Genomic DNA, 18,891 nt, shown 5'->3' on the forward strand with positions numbered 1-18,891 from the left:
GAATTCATGTATGCATTATACAGCACAAATTGTAGCTGTGAATGCTGTCACCCCTAACAGTACAATTAGATGTACTCCAGCTGAGCTGTTCTTTGGTGAATGAAATCAGCACATGATTAATGAGCTGGTTGATAATCCTTACCAGCAAGCATGTCAGCAGCAACAGCACATATGGTAACAAGCAAGACTGTATGCGAATGCCATTGTAGCACTGCACTATTTCTTACCCAGTGAGCTGGTAACCACCCATGCTCACCCAATTGCACACAACATTGCTCAAGCACCAGAATGCTGACGCAGTCCATACAAAGTAGTCCAGAGAATAGGCATGATCTATATGCTCTGTGACAGGCATGAAAACGTGCTTACAAAGAACTTTGCTGGTGCTGACTTGATGTGATACTGGGAAGACGACGATGGTGAATGGTGACAGACCAATATGTCAAGCAGACCCTGGATCACCAGGAGCACCAGGAGGACCAGGAGGACCCAGTAGCTCCTTTGGATCATCCAGATCAAGAAGAGGGCCACCTAGTTCGCCTAGCAGACAGTAGATCAGGGATTGAGACTAAGCAGTCAAGACCTGACTCACTGGACGCCAACACATCATGTGCTAGCTGCAAATGAGATGATGAATTTGGATGACATGTAGGCAGAAGCAATAGTACCAGTGACAGCCAAAATGTCTGAACCAATAGATAGCGCACTGAATAGCCAAGAAGTGCCTAACATTGAGGCTGAGCATTATTCTGCACACTCAAGACCTGAATGCATTGACCGAAATGGAGCGCCATAGACCAGTAACACGGTCATTGTCTCACGAAACAATCATGCCCCCAGATTATAACCCAGATCGACATCGGGACATTTACAGATGGGTTCGTGAAGGCCAAACAGATTGTGGACTTACAGTTGATCCCATTGCTGAACCTGACTCAATACTCGAGGGTCATCCCAACATCTCCCCAGGTATTAGTATGCTGGACGAGTATGGTATCAACAAAGTTCCAGGATATGCAAGTCTGTCGGCGACGTACGAACGTGACAGGTGAACAAGTAAACCTTGAAGAACCGACGACAAACAGGGATAGTGCTGAGAGCAGCCCTAGCTGCAATTGTGGCTCTGTATTGAATCGTGCTAATTTTAAGAAAACTGCTTGGCATCTTGGGCTTGCTTGGCAGCATCGGCAAGATATTCAAACTCGCCGGACTTTTCACATATGCTCCTGGAAGATACTGCCTTGTCTGTTGAGCAAGATGGCCAGGAGTGTTAAACTCGGCAACCTTGCCCTTGTCCAGTACTAGCACATGGTCATAATCGATGATGGTGCGCAGCCGGTGAGCAATACAGAACAGGGTCGAGTCAGCAAACTCGGAGCCACAGGATCATGCGCTGGATACGGTCATCAGGTATCGAAATCGACCGACGCCGTTGCCTCATCCATGACAATCAGTTACGGACCGGCGGACCAGAGCGCGAGCCAGCGCCACCAGCTGACGCTGACCCAGTGACAGGTTCTGGCCATTCTCCTTGATCTCGGCCTCCAGGCTAGTGAATATGCCCGACATGCGCTCCAGCGAGCTGTCGATGGCATTGCCTTCAAACATGCTGATTGCGGTGCTGGCGGTCTGGCTGCCACGCTCGCGCACCAGATGCGCACGGTGCAGCGCATCCCACACAATCTCATCGGGGTACTCGCTGAACGGGTCAAGGTTGAAGTCGAATAGTGCCGTTGAACAGCACCGGATCCTGCGGGATGATAGTGACATTGCGACGGAGATCCTCCAGGCCAATCTTCGAGATGTCGACCCCGTCAAGCATGATCCGGCCCTTGGCTGCCTCGATGAACCACAGGAACGCCAGCGACAGCGTCGACTTGCCAGCACCGGTGCGACCAACCACACCAATCTTCTCACCATGCTTGATCGACATAGCTCAGGCCATGCAACACTGGGACATTAGGCACGTACTCGACGACCAGGTCCTCAATCTCAAGATCACCAGTCCTGGGCCAGTTGCTGATGGGCTTGTTCTCGGGCGTCGACTGAGCGCTGGCCTCCTGGTCAAGCTTTAGATACTGGCTAACCCGCTCAACACCGTTCATGTTCAGCTCATTGTCGCCATAGTTCCGGATGGCAAACAGCATATAGTCTTTAAACTGCAGTGCATGTACCAACGCAAACCCAGCAAGACCGGCGTCGAAGCTGTGGACATTCCACAAGATGAAGAAGGCGCAGAAGAACGACACTGTTGCACCTGCGGCATCAAGTCGGACAGACATCCAGCGGCTCGACACCATTGTTAGGTAGAACGGGCGATTCAGCTCATCTGATCTGTTAATGGCCTCCATGATGTAGTACTTTTTGAGACCAAATGCGCGGATCGACGATACACCCTGTATCAGCTCGCCAAACAGTCGACAGCAGCGGCGCTGAAGGCATTTGACTCGAGTCGCTTCAGTTCGCGGGTTGAATCCAAATAACGCTTGGCAATCACCACATATGCGAACTGTGATGACAACAGCAACAAAAATGAACGGCGGCGTAACTGCAGTGATGATGATGATAACGCCCAATGCAGAGGTGAAGTCTGCAAACATCCAAATGAAGGAATCCATGGTGTTCGTGCCAATCGATTCCATGTCGCGGGAGAACCGGTTAATGATCCGGACCGAATGGTGTCGAATCAAAGAAGCGTGGTGTGGCATGGACAACTGACCTGATCAGCTTTGCATGCACATTTCTGGCAGCTTTGATCAGACTCCAGAATATGCATAGGCAAGCTTGATAAACAGCGCAAAAACTTCGATGACACCGATTGCCAGGTAAATACCGATCCAAAACGATACTGTATGCTGGCCGACTATGCTTGGTGTTTGCTGTTGGTGACACTGTGTCGATAGAATCGCGTAGAACCATGTGTGGAATTGCCGTGTCATTTGCTGCTACCCAGATGCGGATCCAGTAGTCTTGAACAATCGCAACCACTTTGGTCAGGGAGTTTAACAAAAGAACAGCAAACCAGTACCAGTAGCCACCGCATGCTGAGAGGAATATATGCCAAACATCCATTTTGACCGCCCAGTCTCACGCTCCTCGTCCTCAACCAAAGTTCCTTCAAGGTTTGCCGGGTTGATATCTGTCACCCAAGCCCCCATCAACGACCAGTTTGTCCAGTCTCTTGCTGTTGTACTCGTCTTCCGATGTCGGATCATTGACAGCCTTGGCCCGCTCGGCATTGCCATCATCTTCGATGTCATCAACTTCCTTGCCCTTCGATCCATCATCAGAATTGGTGTCTTCCTTAGTGTCGAGCTCAGCAAGTGTGGCAGAGAACCTGCCCAGGGCTTGCAGTTCCTGTGGATTGCCCTTGAGCGCAATCTCGCCCTCACGCATCACCGCGATGTACTGCGCATACGGAAGGCACATCGACACGTGGTGGGTGACGAGGACACGAGTGCGGCCATGCATCAGCGATGACTTGTTCAGCAGGCATTCCATCAAGATGTGCTTGGCAGTGTGTGCATCGACAGCTGACAGACAGTCGTCAATAAGCAGGATCTTGCGGTCCGAGTACACAGCACGCGCCAATGCAACACGCTGCTTCTGGCCACCCGACAGCGTCACACCGCGCTCGCCAATCTCGGTCTGGTCGCCAGCAGTCAGGATCCGCAGATCGGGCTTCAGTGCACAGACACGCAGCACCTCCTCATAGCGCTGCTGATCATACGGCTCGCCGAACAGGATGTTCTCGCGGATGGTGGCATTGCGCAGCCATGCCTCCTGCGCAACATAGGCAATATCGCGAATTGCCATCTGTTCGCATGACAGCTCAATAACGTCTTGATAGCCCTGGTTCGAAGCGATGCTCTGGATCGGCATTGACAGTTGGCAGCTGAATAGACCCGCTGATCAATGTCATCTCGCCAATGAGCGCTGACAGCAATCGATGACTTGCCACTGCCCGTTCGGACCAGCAATGACCGATAGCCCGTTAGCAGGGAAGCGAATATCGATGTCCTTGAGCCTGAATGCAACCTTATCTGGCTGTTCCTGCTGGCTGTCCAATGAAGCATCTGAACGGGTCGAAGCGTCTGATATCAGTGGTGTGTTCTCGTCGACCTTCGCCATATACCCAGTATCATCGGCTGAATTAGTCGAGCTGTCTTTCCCATGTGTGTCCCAGACTAGACTAGCCTTGACAAATCCTAGCACATCACTACTGCCATCTACTCGACAGATCCGCTCTTCGAGGTCCTGGGCCTGAGGCATCGCAAGGTATGAATCGATACGTTTCAGCGACACATAGCCCGAAATGACCCAGCTCAAAAAGTCGGGGAAATGCTCCAGTGAAATTCGCAGAAGCTGGAACACCGAGATCGTTGTAAATGCAATCTCGGCATTGATTTGGTGTCCGAATATGCCGGTATACGACGCAAGTATCAGTACCATGACGATCATCGGTGACAGAGACGTGACGATGGATGCATAGGCCCAGCCGAGTAGCCATCTCCACATCGAACCCAGCTGCTTTTCGTGGTGCGCATCGATCTTTTTGAGGAACTGGGACTCCCAGCCATAGAGCTTGACAGCCTTGATTCCTTGCAGAAGCTCTGTAATCGCTTCCACACGCTCGTCGCTCAGCTCCGAAGTTTTCTCCTCAAGATCCGACAGATAGCGGAATAGTTTCCTTGTCAGTGGGTAGTACGGAATCACGATCGAGAATCCGATGAGCGATGACCATCCCAGCAGCTTGAACATGTAAATGACACCAATGACTGCTGACAGAGGCAGCGTGTACAGGTCATCCAGGTAGGCGACGATCTTGGTGACACGGTTGAGATCTGTGGTGAGCAGATTCATTATTTTGCCGTTTGTCGCTTCCTGCGCCGACTCTAACCCATTGTCGCTGCTATCCTCATCGTCATCGCCTGTGACACCCTCAAGTGATCCCTTTGCGCGACGGTTCAAGGTCTTGGTAGACAGCTCGCCAGCCAAGAGACCCTTCATGCGGAAATCCATATGACGGCCAATCCACATCGCTTGGTCAACAAGCTGCATATTTAGGAGTGTGAAGACGAACAGCCCGAATGCATCCAGATATGCACTACGGATCGATTTTGCTGGAGTACCACCCACGGCAGTATTGCCAATAATCTCGATCGACTGCAGAATGCGCTGCAAGAAGAACGGACCAGAGTAGTTTAATACTGCGACAGCCACAGAAAGCAGCAGCTGAGCGAGGAGCTGAGGGGCAAACGTCAGGATTAGCGACAATAGCAGAGACCGACCTGGTTTGCGGTGCTTTGCATAGCGGCTCCAGTTTGGAATCGCCATGTCACTCGTATCCAGTTTATAAAGATCCGCATAGTCGAGCTGACGACGAGAGCCCTTGTAGAATATGTCGTTGACCCACGAGAATGTGAATGTATCGAACCACGAACCACTGTACTCGGGTGTATCGACCAGGGAAGGAGAGCCATTCTTTCCACGTGTTTGTGCCAACGGCGTTTCGACAAAGTCTCTGTCCGACTCAGCATCCACATAATCCTCGGTCTCATCGGTGCAGGGTTGGTGTGGGCGGAGGAAAATTGCACGGTGCTGCGCGGCTCCATGGAGGAAAAACAAGACAGCGTTGGTGACTGTAATCAAGAGCAAGTAGCGCGAACGCTGCGAGGCACCAAACCAGAACGGAGTGTCACTGTTCTCGGGTGTGAAGAACGAGAAGTAGACCTCAAGCAAGTCCAGGGCAAGTAGAATACCAATAGCCCCGGTCAAAAATGGCGGAAACAGCCCTCTGTACGAGATGCGATCGGCAGCGCGCATGAAAGCCGTGTAGTAGAATACCGATGCTACTGCGATTGCCAGCATGGCTAGTACAAGGCCTGCCAGAAAATAGCCTCTCGGGTGTTGCTTTGGCAGAAAACTGCCATCCGAGCGAGAGTCCGGCCAAAAGAATCGACAGCAGGGTACTGGCCGCACCGATCGCGACACGGTTGTCGATCCAGACGGGTGTTGCCTGGTGGGCGGCGAACTGGCTTTGAATCCAGCAGCCACAGGTGGCCATCCGGAAATAGTTTGATAATAGCCATAACTGATCCAGCTGATGTACCTGACAGAACAATCAAAGGGAGAAAGACTCCAAACCGGAAGCAGTTGCTGCGCAGAGACTAGGACCAGGTTTTGCCATTGCACAGTCTATCGCGATCATGTGTAGCAGTTGATGCAAGGGATGCGAGCTGTCCCAGCGAAATTGCAGCGAGCCCTGCAGCGGCGAGGGTTAACGGTTTTCGGCCAAGTGGGGGACCGAAAGGGGGCATACGTCGAGAAAAAGTGCTTCTAGAAACATGGAAGTCAAGCCAGAATCAGTTCGTGCCACTTGCGATAACATTGCGCAACTCCAGAATATGTTGTCTACTGACCCTTGAGAAACAGATGTTGATGAAAGTGTATTTTTCAAAAAAGGGTGTAGAGTTATTTGAAAGAGGAAAGAGTTGCCTCGTAAGGAACTTGACTATTTTTATAGCATGCATGCAAAGGAGGCTAGGCTGTGCGGAACCATTGCTAGGTTTATTGTTCGTTGACTGCAGCACTCATGCTGCAGCAACAGCTGAAAACAGCAGCGCCTTGCAAACAAAGCATAAGGGGGTGGAGCGGACAAAGTGCAGAAATCTGTATGATTCCTACTCCTTGAAGCGAATGTGGGAATCTGTACCCTTAAACCTGTGGCATTTCTACTGCCACAAACCTTTCGCCTGCTTTTTGCCAGCAGCCCTCAGTAGAAGGACTGCCAATACAAGTTTTTGTAAGTCCAGAGCACACAGTGTGTGTAGTAGGGCAAGAAAAAGGAAATAAGAAACAAGTAGCGAAGGATACTTTATATATGAGTATGTGTAACTTTCATGTAGCGCTGATTCTGAATAAGCTGTCAAGCGATAGTATCTTAATCCAGAAATATGCGAGTATTGTGAGTGTATCAGCAATAGAAAGTGACAGAGTCAAGGAATATATATTGATGAAGAATGCTAAAGAGAAGTAGGAAGGGAGAGGCGAGCGAAAAGTTTCTATACCATCGCTCTGGTCGCACAGCTAAAAAGAGGATGAAAAAAGAACAACAGGATGAAAAACTATGTAGTTCACAGTAATCGGATCTTGAGATTCTAATAGTGTTTCCATGGTATAGCGGTTATTGTGTATAAAAAGTGAAATATATTGTCAAGAGGAGATGTGTGCCTGAGCACTTTGTAAAGTTCTCAGATATCAAGAGGCTTAGGCTAGGCCAGACCCAGTTCCAAGTGGCAATCCGTGCTAAGAAGGTAGTCAGTCATGAATTCAAACCACCAGTGGCGGATCCCATGATTTACGGCCAACTCCCACCGTGGATGCCGATTTCCTATCAGTGGGCAGAGCAGACATATAGCGGTGACGACGAGCCGAGCTGAGCCATGACAGAAAGTAATGTATGCATGTACTTTGGTGTATAAACAACTCCCATATATACAAATGGTTGAAGGGTATAGTGGCCATGCTTAACAATGCACTATTTCAGGTAATTTATTGGCTAATTGTTATGATTCTGACTCTATCCCATGGTTGATTCTCACCAGTAAACTTGCTCTCACACAGGTGATACTTCCAGTATAAATACTAGAAGCAAGACACTAGTAAATTTCTTCTTCAGCTCTTCCTTGCAAATTCATGTTACCTAGCCACTTTACTATGGACCACTTTGTAAACAGCGTCGAATCAAAGAGGTATATCTGCAGTCGGTTAGATATGCTGCTCTCGGAAATAGCCTTACGGTTTCTTTTCTTTTATGCCAACGCCACTGGGGCCGGGGACTTCATGCCAGGCAACACGCTCAAGGAAGGGTTCTATCGGACTCTTACCCTCTGTCCTTGGTTTGCTGGTGATATTAAACAGACATCTGGCGGCGGAATGGAGGTCATCGTTGACAAGGACAATCTGAACATGCCTGATTACCGTGAATCGGCGTCATCGGTGCATTTTAGCAAGATTCAGTCATCTGGGTTCAGTCCTGCGACCTGGCCCGATGATGTGGTTCCTGTTGGGCTAGTTCCATGTCCCGACAAGGCTACTGGAAGGATCAAATTGCTGCACGTTCACATTGTGCGGCTAAAGGACAACAGCGGGATGGCAATTTCAGTCAATTTCAACCATGGTGTGGCAGATTCTAACTCCATTATGACATTCGTCAACCGCTGGGCGGATGAGACACGTGCGCTAGTAACTGGCGTACCCGTGGCGGAAGTGACCTATTGCTTTGGTGCCGATATCATCAAGAAACACCTGCCGAGCGAGCGCGCACCCCTTAGCGAAGCGTCCAGCAAAGTGCTTTCTGTAAAGTCCCGTGTGGCAGATTTCATCATGTGGCTGTCACCCAACAAGCGCAGAAGGCTGATGAGCTATTTGGTCAACTCTGCTTCGCCGCGTGGTCATCTATTCCGGATTTCACGTGCCAAGATTGACGGGCTTCGCAGTCAAGTACTCGAGCATCTGCCACACGGGACACGCCTGTCCACTAACGACATTATTTCTGCCGTTGCACACAGGGTCCACGAACAAGCTGTGATAAGGAAGCATCGAGGATGGCTGAAAAAACTCACTGATCGGAAGAATGGAGCTGCAGGCGAACACTGTACTGTAGTTGTCGTCAACTATCGCCATCATCTTGGAATGGCAGAGTTGAACTTCATGGGCAACCCAGCATTGGCCGAATATTTTCTCACCCCAATGCACCAGGCACATCTGCCGATTACTCCCAAGACTATTGCCATGGTTGCTAGTCAGATTCGGTCACGGGTATCGGCCGTAACTAGCCCGCGTATCGGACAAACTGTTGACATTCTTGAATCTGGGGACACGAGTACCGGTAATTTCCTTGCCATTGCCATGAACTACAAGGTTTTGACTGGTGCTTCTAATATTGCTTCTCTCAAGATGTACATTGCGGATTTTGGCAGTGGTGTTCAAGCATTTTCAACAGTACCTCCTGAGCTCAACATGGGGTCATTTATGATTCTTCCATCGCCTCCCCCAAGCAAGGACATTCTTATCAATTACTTTGATGCGTCTTCGGTTATGGACAGTGTGATGAAGAACGAATTCTGGAGCGAGTTTAGTGAGCTGATTTACTAATATATACGTACCTATTCCGTATTCCAATGATGTGTGGCAAGAAGTGAGTGGCATTATCATGGCAGACTAGTTGTTTGTAAGCAGAGGATCCACAAAATACAATATATTTTGGATGGAGGTAGATGCCGAGTAGCAGGTGCTTGCAGCATGCAGCTACGCCGCATCCACTTTAATGATAGTTAAACTTCATATCCATGGAGAACAGGTTTCATAAATGTATGGGGTTGCGAAATAGAGAAAAAGCTCCTACCCTGCCAGCAGCTCTCCCACTTTTGAAGTAATTATACTGTTAGAATTTCTATCCGATTACTCTGAACCACACGTGGTTTTTCCATCCTGTTGTTATTTCTTTTTTGTTTTTAACTGTCCCACCTGAGCAATGGTATAAGACCCTTGCGCTCGCCTCTCTTTTTCTTTTTCTCTTTAGTTTTCCTCATCAATACATGATCTTTGAGTCTGTCACTGTCTGTTGTTGATACACTCATAATACTTGCACATTTCTGGATTGCGATATCATCGTTTAATAGCTTATTCAGAATCTGCGCTACATGAAAAATACACACATTCATACATCAGGTACTTTTTGCTACACGTTATCTGTTCTCTTTTTTTGCCTTACATCACCTACCGTGCACGCTAGGCCTACAACAGCAGTTGCTCTGGTGAAATATCCATCAAACTATCGGCGTACCAAACATGTTAGGGTCATCTGGCACTTGCTTACTGAAGCGTATGACGATGGGCTTTTCCAAATCTCGCACTTAGCTGGCTCTGAGATGCCAGCGGATGTGTTTACAAAGTCTCTACCAAAGGCCACTCATGAGAAGCATGTCACATTCATATTGGGAAGAAACACACAAACATCATCGACTACGGAGGATGTTGGACACTAGTTGATGGACTACATGGTTAGCCCTAAATCGACTAGTCACTGTGTTAGGCCACCACCTATGTGATGCTGAGCCTCTCTCCGAAAGAACTTTTCCTTTTTTCTTTTTCGCTTCTTTATCGGTTTAGCCGCTTAGTATTTTCTCATTTCGTATTTCTAAAACGTCACGTATAACGCCCCAGTTTACTTTACATGATGACACTATGGAAGTTATCAGGTCGACCAACAATAAGAGCAGCCCCCATGCCAAACCAATGGAGATATCCAGTGGAGACCTGTGATCACTACAATCACAGCTTGTCGCCCTGGTCTCACTGAGGAGGTCAGATGCCGCACAGCAGCAAAATCTTCATAAAGGCCAGTGCTTGGCATTAGTAGGTTTCCTTTCTCCTTTCCTTTTTTCTTTAGTTTTGATATTCATGCTTTATCCCCTTGTTACCGCAACAACAGTAATTGGACCTCGAGATTCTAACAAAATCAGCATCTGCCAGTTTAAAAATTGCTGTGGCCGCAGCAAATGGCTGCTGATCTCAGATCACAGCACAACAGGTTGGCTCTTATGTACCACTAGTTGGATACAGACCCTTTCCACTTTCCTTCTTCCTACCACCTTGCTTAGAAATATACAGTTTTATCATTATTTCTACTGTCTCTATATCACTAATGGCTCCTCTAGCACAAAATCTGCCGCACATTGTCATCGAACTGATCAGCCGGTATTCAGCAGTTTACGATGCAGACAAATACAATCCTATGCAGAAGCTGAGCTGCTCAGGGCTCATGCTTGTGCTTCCACTAGCTGGTATTTGTCGCAGCTGGCGCTATGCAATCTTGGCTGATTTGTACCAGGACGTGACGTGGTGTCAGACAGGTTGCCTTCGCTGCTTAAAGTGCTCATGCTGTCGTCGTTCCATGCCACGTGTTTTTGAAAATGCACTAGGCTTGGGTTTAGGTGACCACATAAAATCGCTGAACTTCCATATACAATCGGCTGACATTTTTGATGGGAAGGCACTTGCACAGTTCGGGGCTGTTGTTTCTGACGACATGATCCTACCCAATGTCAAACGCCTGACGTTAAGCTTATCCATTGTTAGCAACAACCCTACTCCTGCTCAAAAGATTAGCTACAACAATATTGGCGTGTTCTGCAGCCGACTCGATAGACTCCTTCCCAATGCAAGGTTACTCGAGTTGGTTTGCATGGACCCCCGTTGGCCCCTACCGAATCACCAGCCTTTCGCATTTCTTTTCAACAGATTATCCTCCAAGGTTTCGGGTGTATCAGCAGAACTAATGTCGTGCAACGGGATTTCAATCGCAGCTACATGCCCTGTTCCGCTCAAAAGTATCAGTATCTACAACACCAATGGAACCACCTCTGTTGGAGAACTGATTCAGTGCCATTCTGAGACACTGGAGAATATTTCCTTGACATCCTGGACAATTGAACCATTTCGGTTAATGGCCCTTAAGGAGTCTGGCGATGTGGTTGTATACCCCCGAGTCCGTGTTTTGAAGATCTTTGCACGCTATTTTGCATCGACGGATACTATTAACACAGGTGCGTGCGCGGGTACTACTCTGTTTCCAATTCTGGAAAAATTTGTTTGCAATGGCGAGTACCCTTACTCGGACGCCATCGTCTTCCGAGGAAATGAACGGACACTTCGGGAGACTTCCATGTGCATTGACGAAAACCTTTTCAGGGTCCTTGAAAGCAGTGGCATGCATATCGTCGGCAGGTATCCAGCTTTGGACTACGTTGATTTCCTTGATGATTACTATTTCCCCGAAGGACTTCTCAGCCGTTATATTCAGATTGTGCTTGCGATTGGACGAAAGGCATCGGTATTAAGATTCAATCCCAGACACACAGCTCGGTTCGGCGATCTTCAGTTCACTCCAGGCGACCTTAGTCAAAACATGCGCATCCTTAACTTGGGATCAGTCAAGTTTACGGTTCCACAGACAGTCGGTGTCCTAATAACGCTGCCACAGCTCCATCGGCTGTCTATTTCGCTGGAACGGAATGCTGAGCTTTGCCACACAGATAATCTGCACTCGTATTGTGTTGGCAAGTGTGATGAGACGGATTCCGATATCAACGAAGATGAAAGCGCATCCGACGATTTGCTGCATGATACTCGGAAACTTGTCATCGAGACAGAAAACTCGCATGTCGATTTTCTCCAGTCACATATGGGCCCGATATGCGCTGATCTTGGCTCGCTCGCAGAACTCCAGGCACGGTTCCCATCGATTAGTCTAAAGCTCGTGAATCTGCGGTTTGAACGCGTCGAGCATTTCAACTTTATTGAGCTTTGCAGGGCTACAGTAATGTTCACTCAGCTCTGTCCAGGTATCAGGCACGTCGAATTCTTCAGCATGCAATTGCACAGACATTGTACGCTAATGCCAGGCGATATTCCGAAATTCGAATACTAATAGATGAATGAGACACTGAATACTATCTTTATTTGAAGCATGATGATGAGTGTGACAGCAACATTCAGATGTACTATTGCAAACATCATTCAATATCAGTCATCCACCGGTAACCGCGCCATGTATATTTCTCATGCTTCTCTTATTTCTAATTTACCTCCAAGGCTATTGCTTTTGCATAAATCACGTGTGGCGGCAGGGTTCTGGTCAACACGTGTTTTATCCAGATGTCTGCTCCTTATGCTGTCTGCTTAAACATAAAGAAAAGCGACCAAATTATGTGCTAAGCCCTTGATACGCGTTCGGACGGTGATTTGTGTGTCCTGGATCTCGGCAGAACTAACACGTAGTCGTTTATTTAAATGCACAGCATAAAAATACAAAAATGCCGTGGAGCGGGTTTTTGAAGGATTTCTAGGGCCAGTGGTTTATATGGCGCTGGCTGCTCTGGGCCAATGATTAGAGCAGTATCATTGATTGACGCTATCCAATTGATGTACTGATAAATGTGGGTATAGAGACCAAATCCGCCATCTTCACCACAGGTCAATTCACCGCTTATGCTGGACCCGTAGCTAACGATACCAGCCATATATGGAGCTCCTTCAACGTAGATTATAGTCCCCACCCCAGAGTCGCCAGAACAAACATCAGCACCGATGTGGTAGTGGTTGTTTGCGCATATCAGCGGACCATTAGCGTCAGTGTACCTGGACTCAACCCATTGGCACTCCTTTGGTTCTGAGATATACACATAGTTTGTCAACAATGATGAGGCGATATCTCTGCTTGATCCGTGAGTCGTGGTTAATCCCCAACCAAATACCCTCATTTCACTGTGGGGTGGAATATCGCCATTGTAAATGCTCAAGAACTCTACTTTGCCTTTCACAAACTCCAGTGGCGGAATTTTGATGACCGCAATATCATGCCTAACCTCAACAGAGTCATAGCTAGGTGGAACGTGAATAGAGGTTGCCCTTGTTACATACTGCTTGGCGCTATCATTGTTACCATAGTATATAAATGTGGTGAGTGTAGTTGCCACAGCAGTGTCATCAGAGTTGCGGATGCAATGGGCTGCAGTAATTACGGTCGAGTTGTTCACTAGTGTACCACCGCATAGGCGTTTAGCAAATGGGGAGGTTATTATTTTCAAGCGAACAAAGTACGGTGCTTCGCCGCTTGCCACCAGTGTCCCATTAGTAACCCGTGCATTGCCATAATGCGATTCGGCGGTTGTCCCATGGAGAAAAGGGAACATAAGAAATAATGCGGCAAGTAAACGCATAGTTTTCATAGTACTAAACATGCACCGAAAATAAAACTAGAAGAACAAATAAACATGCGTCACATTGGCACCAACTCCAAATAATGTCGTTGGAATAAAAGCGGTGGCAGCAATCAGAATCATAGGCACTCAGTGACTGGGGAATAAGTATCAATCTCATTCATATTTGCCACACATTGAGATGTGCCCTATTTTGCCAATGCAATTTTGGTTGATTATAGAGCAATGTCCCCTTTGGCCAACTATACCTGCAAGTGTTATTGCAGATTAATATATTGGATTAATAAATTGAATATATGGATACCATCTCATCTCGTTATTCGTTTGGCTTCTTTGTGCCAGTCGCAAGCCAAGCCATCGGGAACGATAGAGCAGGGTGGCTATATACAACGAATAGGCATAAACGATCATCCTTGCTCTTGGCACATCAGTCCTGACAGCCACTCTCCTTCTCATTAATTGCTGCCTTGAAACAATATCCAGTCATTTATATCTGCTTCTGCTATGCTTATCATACCTACTGCAATTGCGTACCTACGGGTAGCGGTTTCATCACCAGTTTTTAATGCAAGAGACGTTTCAAGGATCACGAATGGTACGGTTGCACCAGAAGGCCGTGCACCATTTCTAGCACATATCCTGATACCAACCCATCCACCACGCTACTCAGCTTGCGGTGGTGTAATAATAGGCAGCACGACGGTGATTACCGCAGCACATTGCGTAGTGGATCTGGCTACTGGCATCCCACACCCACCTTCAAGCATATACGTGAACTATGGCTCGAACCTCGAAAGCAACCAAAAGTACTTACAGGCTGTTGATGTAGTCAGTCACCCTGGTTTCTCGGCCAGTCTAGGACCCGAAGGACGAGGGGCGATAATTATAAACGACATAGCAGTGATAACAACACCGCTATTAAAGTTGGACAGCCATCATGTGGAGGCCATTTCCATATACAATGGCCCACTCAATCCACAGCAGCAGGTAACACTCTACGGATGGGGCAATACCCAAACAGCGACCAGATCAAACGCAATGTCACTGATGACCGGAACAGCATACCTGGGATCTCCAGACGACTGCAGGCAGGTGGCACCAAACTTTTCCAGCAACAACGGTCTACAATTTTGCATCAACCACGACCTCAATCCAGGTGTCGGCTCGTGCCAAGGTAATTGTGAAACATAGCTTATATGTCCGTGCCACTGACTGCAGACAAAAGGCACATAGCTAACACTTCTGTCATAGGTGATTCGGGGTCTGGCATAACGGTCAGCTACAATGGAACAGCATATGTCGCTGGGCTGGTTAGTTTCGGCACCAACACCAGAGGCGAGGCAACCTGCGGCGAATCCGGCAGCTTCAGCCTAAACACACACATCCTTCCACACCTTGAATGGCTGCAACAGACGGCAGGCCTAGTGTTTTCAACAGGACCGTTTTGATTCTTCTAACAATAGTGATCTCTAGTTGTTGGGCTCCCTCTGGAAGTCCTCGCTGATGGGTTTTGCCGAATACCCGTCCTCGTCAGCGACAGTCAAATCGATATTGACAGACTTTAGCGCGTTGACGACCCAGGCCGGCACTGTCTTGCCAAAGCGCCGGCGTATGAAGCTGCGGACAAACTGCGGGTACCGGTCATCGACGATGGCCTGGCGGATATCGCGCATCAGGCGCATCTGGAAGGCGATGTTGTGGATTGTGATCAGATGACAGCCAGTGGTTTCCTTGGTTGCCACTGTGTGGATGTAGGCGCGCGTGTAGTTTTTGCACGTTGGGCAGTCGCAGTCCTCGTCAATGGGCCGGAAGTCGTCGCTGTACTTTCCTTGGCGAAGCGACATGGATCCGGTGCGCACCAGCGCGTTACCAAAGCGAGCAGTCCGGGTGGGGAACACACAGTCGTACATGTCGACGCCTAGCGCCGAGCATACGACCAGATCCTCCGCATATCCAACGCCCATGCAGTACCGCGGCTTGCAGGTGGGCAAGACATCGGTGGACAAGGTCACCATGCGCCAGAACGAATCCTTGGCCTCGCCACCGCTGAGTCCGCCAATCGCATAGCCGGGAGCGTCGCGCTTGGACAGCTCCTGGGCGGATATTGTGCGCAGGTTCGGATCGAGTCCGCCCTGGACGATTGGGAACAGATTCTGCTCGTTCGGGCGCTTGTGCGCGGCCATGCCTCGATCGAGCCAGCGAATCGACCGCCACATTGCCTCCTCGACGCGGGCGCCGGTGGTCAGCGACGAAACGACGTCATCCAGCTGCATCATGATGTCGGCACCGATCGAGTTCTGCAAGCCAATGGACATTTCAGGTGTCAGCATCATCTTTTTGCCATCATGCGGGTTCTCAAACTCGACGCCCTCTTCGGTGATATTCGCCAGCTTCAGCAGCGAGACCATCTGGAAACCGCCGCTATCAGTCAGCAGCCCGCGGTTCCAGTTCATAAACTTGTGTAGGCCGCCAGCCTTGTCCAGCAGCTCGGCACCGGGCCGCGATCCCAGATGGTAGGTGTTTCCGAGGATAACATGGCAGTCGAGGGCCTCGAGCTGCTTGGTCGTGACGCCCTTCATCGTGCCCATTGTGCCGACTGGCATGAACATGGGTGTGTGCGCGGTGTAGTGCGGCAGGGTCATCTTTGAGGCGCGGGCCTTGGTGGTGGAGCACTTGGCCAAGACCTCAAACTTGAGCGCCGGGCTCGTCGACGTCTCGATAGGCGTCAGGCTGTCGAAGCTGCTGATCGTCATGAATCGCTTGGCAAAAGACCAGTGGATACGGCGAGTTGGGAGTGTGGAGAGTAGAGGCAGCAACGTGTGGAGAACAGAATACAAGGGGGAAAGACAAATTTTGCAGAGACAAGGGAGAAAATTAATGCGGCCGGAGCATTAGGAACTGGTGTGTACCGGTGGTGGCTGACGACGGGCTGCAGTTTTTTTTGGGGGCAAGGGAGATGGGCGACTCTAATTTGTTGATCGCGTGGGTGATCAGATCCTGTACCGCCTATTTGGTTTTGCCGACTGGTGGGTGCCAACAAAAGGAGAAATCGCTGGCCCAAAAGCAGCATCGCACAAGTGACACAATTGGCCTTGTTTCATTTATTCCCCCGCACCTGGACGCTGCCGCAGCAGCAGGTGCCTGGGGGATGAGCAGCAATCTGAATTGTGAGCACAAAAGAATGGCCATATCTCCTTGCATCTGTGCTCTCCACTCGACACCGGGAGAGAGGGCAGGGCAGGGCAGGGCAAGAGTGGGGCCATCAGCCAGCTCAACTTGCAAAAAACTGGTTTATACTGGGTTTTTCTTGGCCACTAATCAACTCAGTCCAGTTACGTATGGGGATATACAGAGCGCACTGGCAAGATATGCCATGACCCTGTGCAATCATCCCAAGCAAAAGAAAAGCTATTTCTCCATGCCTAGTCGCCGGGGCCCTATATGGAAACCGGCCACAGCAAAAAAAAAAATTTTCCAGCGCAGACTGTGCCAATCATCCCTTGTTTAGTCAACACAGATTACTCAGCTCTCGTTTTTACGAAACGGCACGCTCATGGTGCGGCATTTCCAGCGCGAGACAGGCTCAAAAACCTCGCAAACACAGAAAAGAGCAAATGGGCCAGGCGCTGGAGAGCACACCTTTCTCCACAGAAGCTGCATTTGCACTTTTTATCACCTAATTATTTACAGCTTTTCCACCTTTTTTTTCTCTCCGCTTTACTACTTGGACGAGGGGTTCCTCTAATATTAATGGACAGTACGCAGCAAGCGCAGCCAGCGCAGCAAGCGCAGCAAGCACAGGGCCCGCTGGTTACTATTCCCTTGCTAAAGTCGTGCGAGAGTAAGTTGGGCAGTTGTTGAATTGGCTTTGAGCGATGCAGCAAATGTGAACACCAAATATATTAAATAGCTCGACGAGTTTAATTATTCTGTGCTGTAGGTTGCAGACAGCGAAAGATAAAGTGCTCGGGCGATAAGCCGACCTGCGCACACTGTGCCCGGCGGCACCAGCCATGTATTTATCGGCGGTCAGCGCGATACAAACGACGGCTCAATCCAGGCGGCGCAGCAGCAAAGGACGACAAGTCAGCAAAGAAGCTGACTGAGGCACCGCAGAATGCGTCGTCAGATGTCCCGCAGCAGCAGCAGCAGCAGCAGCAACAGACAGAAGCGGCAGTGGCGACAGCCACTCTGGCGTCAACCATGGAGCCGGCACCAATAGCAACAGGCGAAGCAGCGACAGTGGACGATAGCCTGCCGCTGTCAGCACTGTTTGGCACGTCGCTTATTAATGAGTCGGATATTCTGCCGCCGTCGATTCTGCAGAGCATGAACTTCTGGATGAACGACTCGCTGCTGACAGCATCACCCACGGTGGCCACAGCACCTGGAAACAACCCAGTGCAACAGCCGCCACTGCCGCCGCCGATCTCGGCTCCACAATACCCAATTGCGAGCAATATAAATACGCTTGGACCAGGCAATATGAACAACAGCCTAGCCAACCTAGTACCGATGGATGTGGCCCTGGGACTGCCGAATCTGGCAACGCCAGTGAGCCCGCAGGCACCGGGCATACAAAGCAATGTAACGCCGTTTCTCCAGTGATCTGCAGGCGTCGAATCTGTTTGCGCTGTCGCCGGACTTTCTGCAGCAGCTGCACCAGGTGCCGGCGGCTGGCAATAGTAGCGCAACGCCCTCGGAGCAAAATATTTCGGGTGGGGTGCAGTCGCCGCTGCTGTACACGTCGGCATCGCCCAATCTGCTACTGCAGACAGACAATAATCGGCTGCTGCCATTCACCACAGACGCACTGGCATCGCTGAATCTAGTCAACTCGCCCACCACTAGCAGCAACATTATGTCAGGCACGCTCAACAGCCAGCTGCTTGCTGTGGGAAATATGCAGCAGCCCAAGCATCCCGTGCCAGGTCCATATGCGTCAGGTGCAGCGATTGTTCCTAGCCAGCAGCAAACTATGAACAGGGTCCAATCAGCGCCTACCGCTAACAATCTGGTAGAGGGAACATGGCCGACGAAGCCCCGGACGCCGTTTGTGACGCCGAACGCGACCACCGGGATCCTGAGCCATGGTGTTTCTTCG

At 49.6% G+C, this 18,891-nt stretch overlaps 8 protein-coding genes across 8 annotated transcripts; 4 read left to right on the forward strand and 4 right to left on the reverse strand.

Annotated features, from left to right (window-relative positions):
* Nucleotides 1-1,116: 1,116 nt before the first annotated feature.
* On the reverse strand, nt 1,117-3,042 carry DL89DRAFT_268626 (P-loop containing nucleoside triphosphate hydrolase protein; the record flags this gene model as incomplete). The annotated part of the gene is made up of 9 exons (XM_040887980.1): nt 1,117-1,226; nt 1,277-1,371; nt 1,459-1,699; nt 1,740-1,921; nt 1,953-2,405; nt 2,511-2,590; nt 2,673-2,761; nt 2,794-2,868; nt 2,891-3,042. Coding segments are annotated over 9 exons (1,449 nt in total), but the record flags the coding sequence as incomplete, so codon positions are not given.
* Nucleotides 2,761-5,871, reverse strand: DL89DRAFT_301528 (uncharacterized protein; the record flags this gene model as incomplete). The annotated part of the gene is made up of 2 exons (XM_040890845.1): nt 2,761-3,908; nt 3,942-5,871. The coding sequence occupies 2 exons, from the start codon at nt 5,869-5,871 to the stop codon at nt 3,118-3,120; spliced, it is 2,721 nt and encodes a 906-aa protein (XP_040741905.1). The 3' UTR covers nt 2,761-3,117.
* Nucleotides 5,872-6,889: 1,018 nt separating this feature from the next.
* DL89DRAFT_268627 (uncharacterized protein) lies at nt 6,890-7,039 on the forward strand (the record flags this gene model as incomplete). Its single annotated transcript, XM_040887981.1, has 1 exon — nt 6,890-7,039. The coding sequence occupies one exon, from the start codon at nt 6,890-6,892 to the stop codon at nt 7,037-7,039; it is 150 nt and encodes a 49-aa protein (XP_040741906.1).
* Nucleotides 7,040-7,719: 680 nt separating this feature from the next.
* On the forward strand, nt 7,720-9,159 carry DL89DRAFT_258695 (uncharacterized protein; the record flags this gene model as incomplete). The annotated part of the gene is made up of 1 exon (XM_040885628.1): nt 7,720-9,159. One exon carries the CDS (start codon nt 7,720-7,722, stop codon nt 9,157-9,159), a length of 1,440 nt encoding a protein of 479 aa, XP_040741907.1.
* Nucleotides 9,160-10,662: 1,503 nt separating this feature from the next.
* Nucleotides 10,663-12,532, forward strand: DL89DRAFT_268629 (uncharacterized protein). Its single transcript, XM_040887982.1, has one exon. It carries the CDS (start codon nt 10,712-10,714, stop codon nt 12,494-12,496), a length of 1,785 nt encoding a protein of 594 aa, XP_040741908.1. The 5' UTR covers nt 10,663-10,711; the 3' UTR covers nt 12,497-12,532.
* A 180-nt stretch (nt 12,533-12,712) lies between these two features.
* On the reverse strand, nt 12,713-13,796 carry DL89DRAFT_268630 (trypsin-like serine protease; the record flags this gene model as incomplete). The annotated part of the gene is given in 2 exon segments (XM_040887983.1): nt 12,713-12,755; nt 12,773-13,796. 1 exon segment carries the CDS (start codon nt 13,794-13,796, stop codon nt 12,855-12,857), a length of 942 nt encoding a protein of 313 aa, XP_040741909.1. The 3' UTR covers nt 12,713-12,755; nt 12,773-12,854.
* Nucleotides 13,797-15,213: 1,417 nt separating this feature from the next.
* Nucleotides 15,214-16,660, reverse strand: DL89DRAFT_268631 (queuine tRNA-ribosyltransferase). The gene has a single exon (XM_040887984.1). It carries the CDS (start codon nt 16,538-16,540, stop codon nt 15,257-15,259), a length of 1,284 nt encoding a protein of 427 aa, XP_040741910.1. The 5' UTR covers nt 16,541-16,660; the 3' UTR covers nt 15,214-15,256.
* A 626-nt stretch (nt 16,661-17,286) lies between these two features.
* Nucleotides 17,287-18,522, forward strand: DL89DRAFT_26502 (uncharacterized protein). Its single transcript, XM_040886485.1, has 2 exons — nt 17,287-17,628; nt 17,728-18,522. Exons 1-2 carry the CDS (start codon nt 17,538-17,540, stop codon nt 18,393-18,395), a joined length of 759 nt encoding a protein of 252 aa, XP_040741911.1. The 5' UTR covers nt 17,287-17,537; the 3' UTR covers nt 18,396-18,522.
* Nucleotides 18,523-18,891: the final 369 nt, after the last annotated feature.

This window comes from Linderina pennispora (genome assembly GCF_002104995.1).
Source record: "Linderina pennispora strain ATCC 12442 chromosome Unknown DL89scaffold_10, whole genome shotgun sequence".
Classification (NCBI taxonomy): domain Eukaryota; kingdom Fungi; phylum Kickxellomycota; class Kickxellomycetes; order Kickxellales; family Kickxellaceae; genus Linderina; species Linderina pennispora.

Coding starts and splice junctions, on each gene's coding strand:
- DL89DRAFT_268629 (XM_040887982.1), top strand. CDS start 10,712: ATGGCTCCTCTAGCACAAAATCTGCCGCACATTGTCATCGAACTGATC.
- DL89DRAFT_268631 (XM_040887984.1), bottom strand. CDS start 16,540: ATGACGATCAGCAGCTTCGACAGCCTGACGCCTATCGAGACGTCGACG.
- DL89DRAFT_26502 (XM_040886485.1), top strand. CDS start 17,538: ATGGACAGTACGCAGCAAGCGCAGCCAGCGCAGCAAGCGCAGCAAGCA. Junction 17,629..17,727: donor CTTGCTAAAGTCGTGCGAGA/GTAAGTTGGGCA, acceptor TCTGTGCTGTAG/GTTGCAGACAGCGAAAGATA.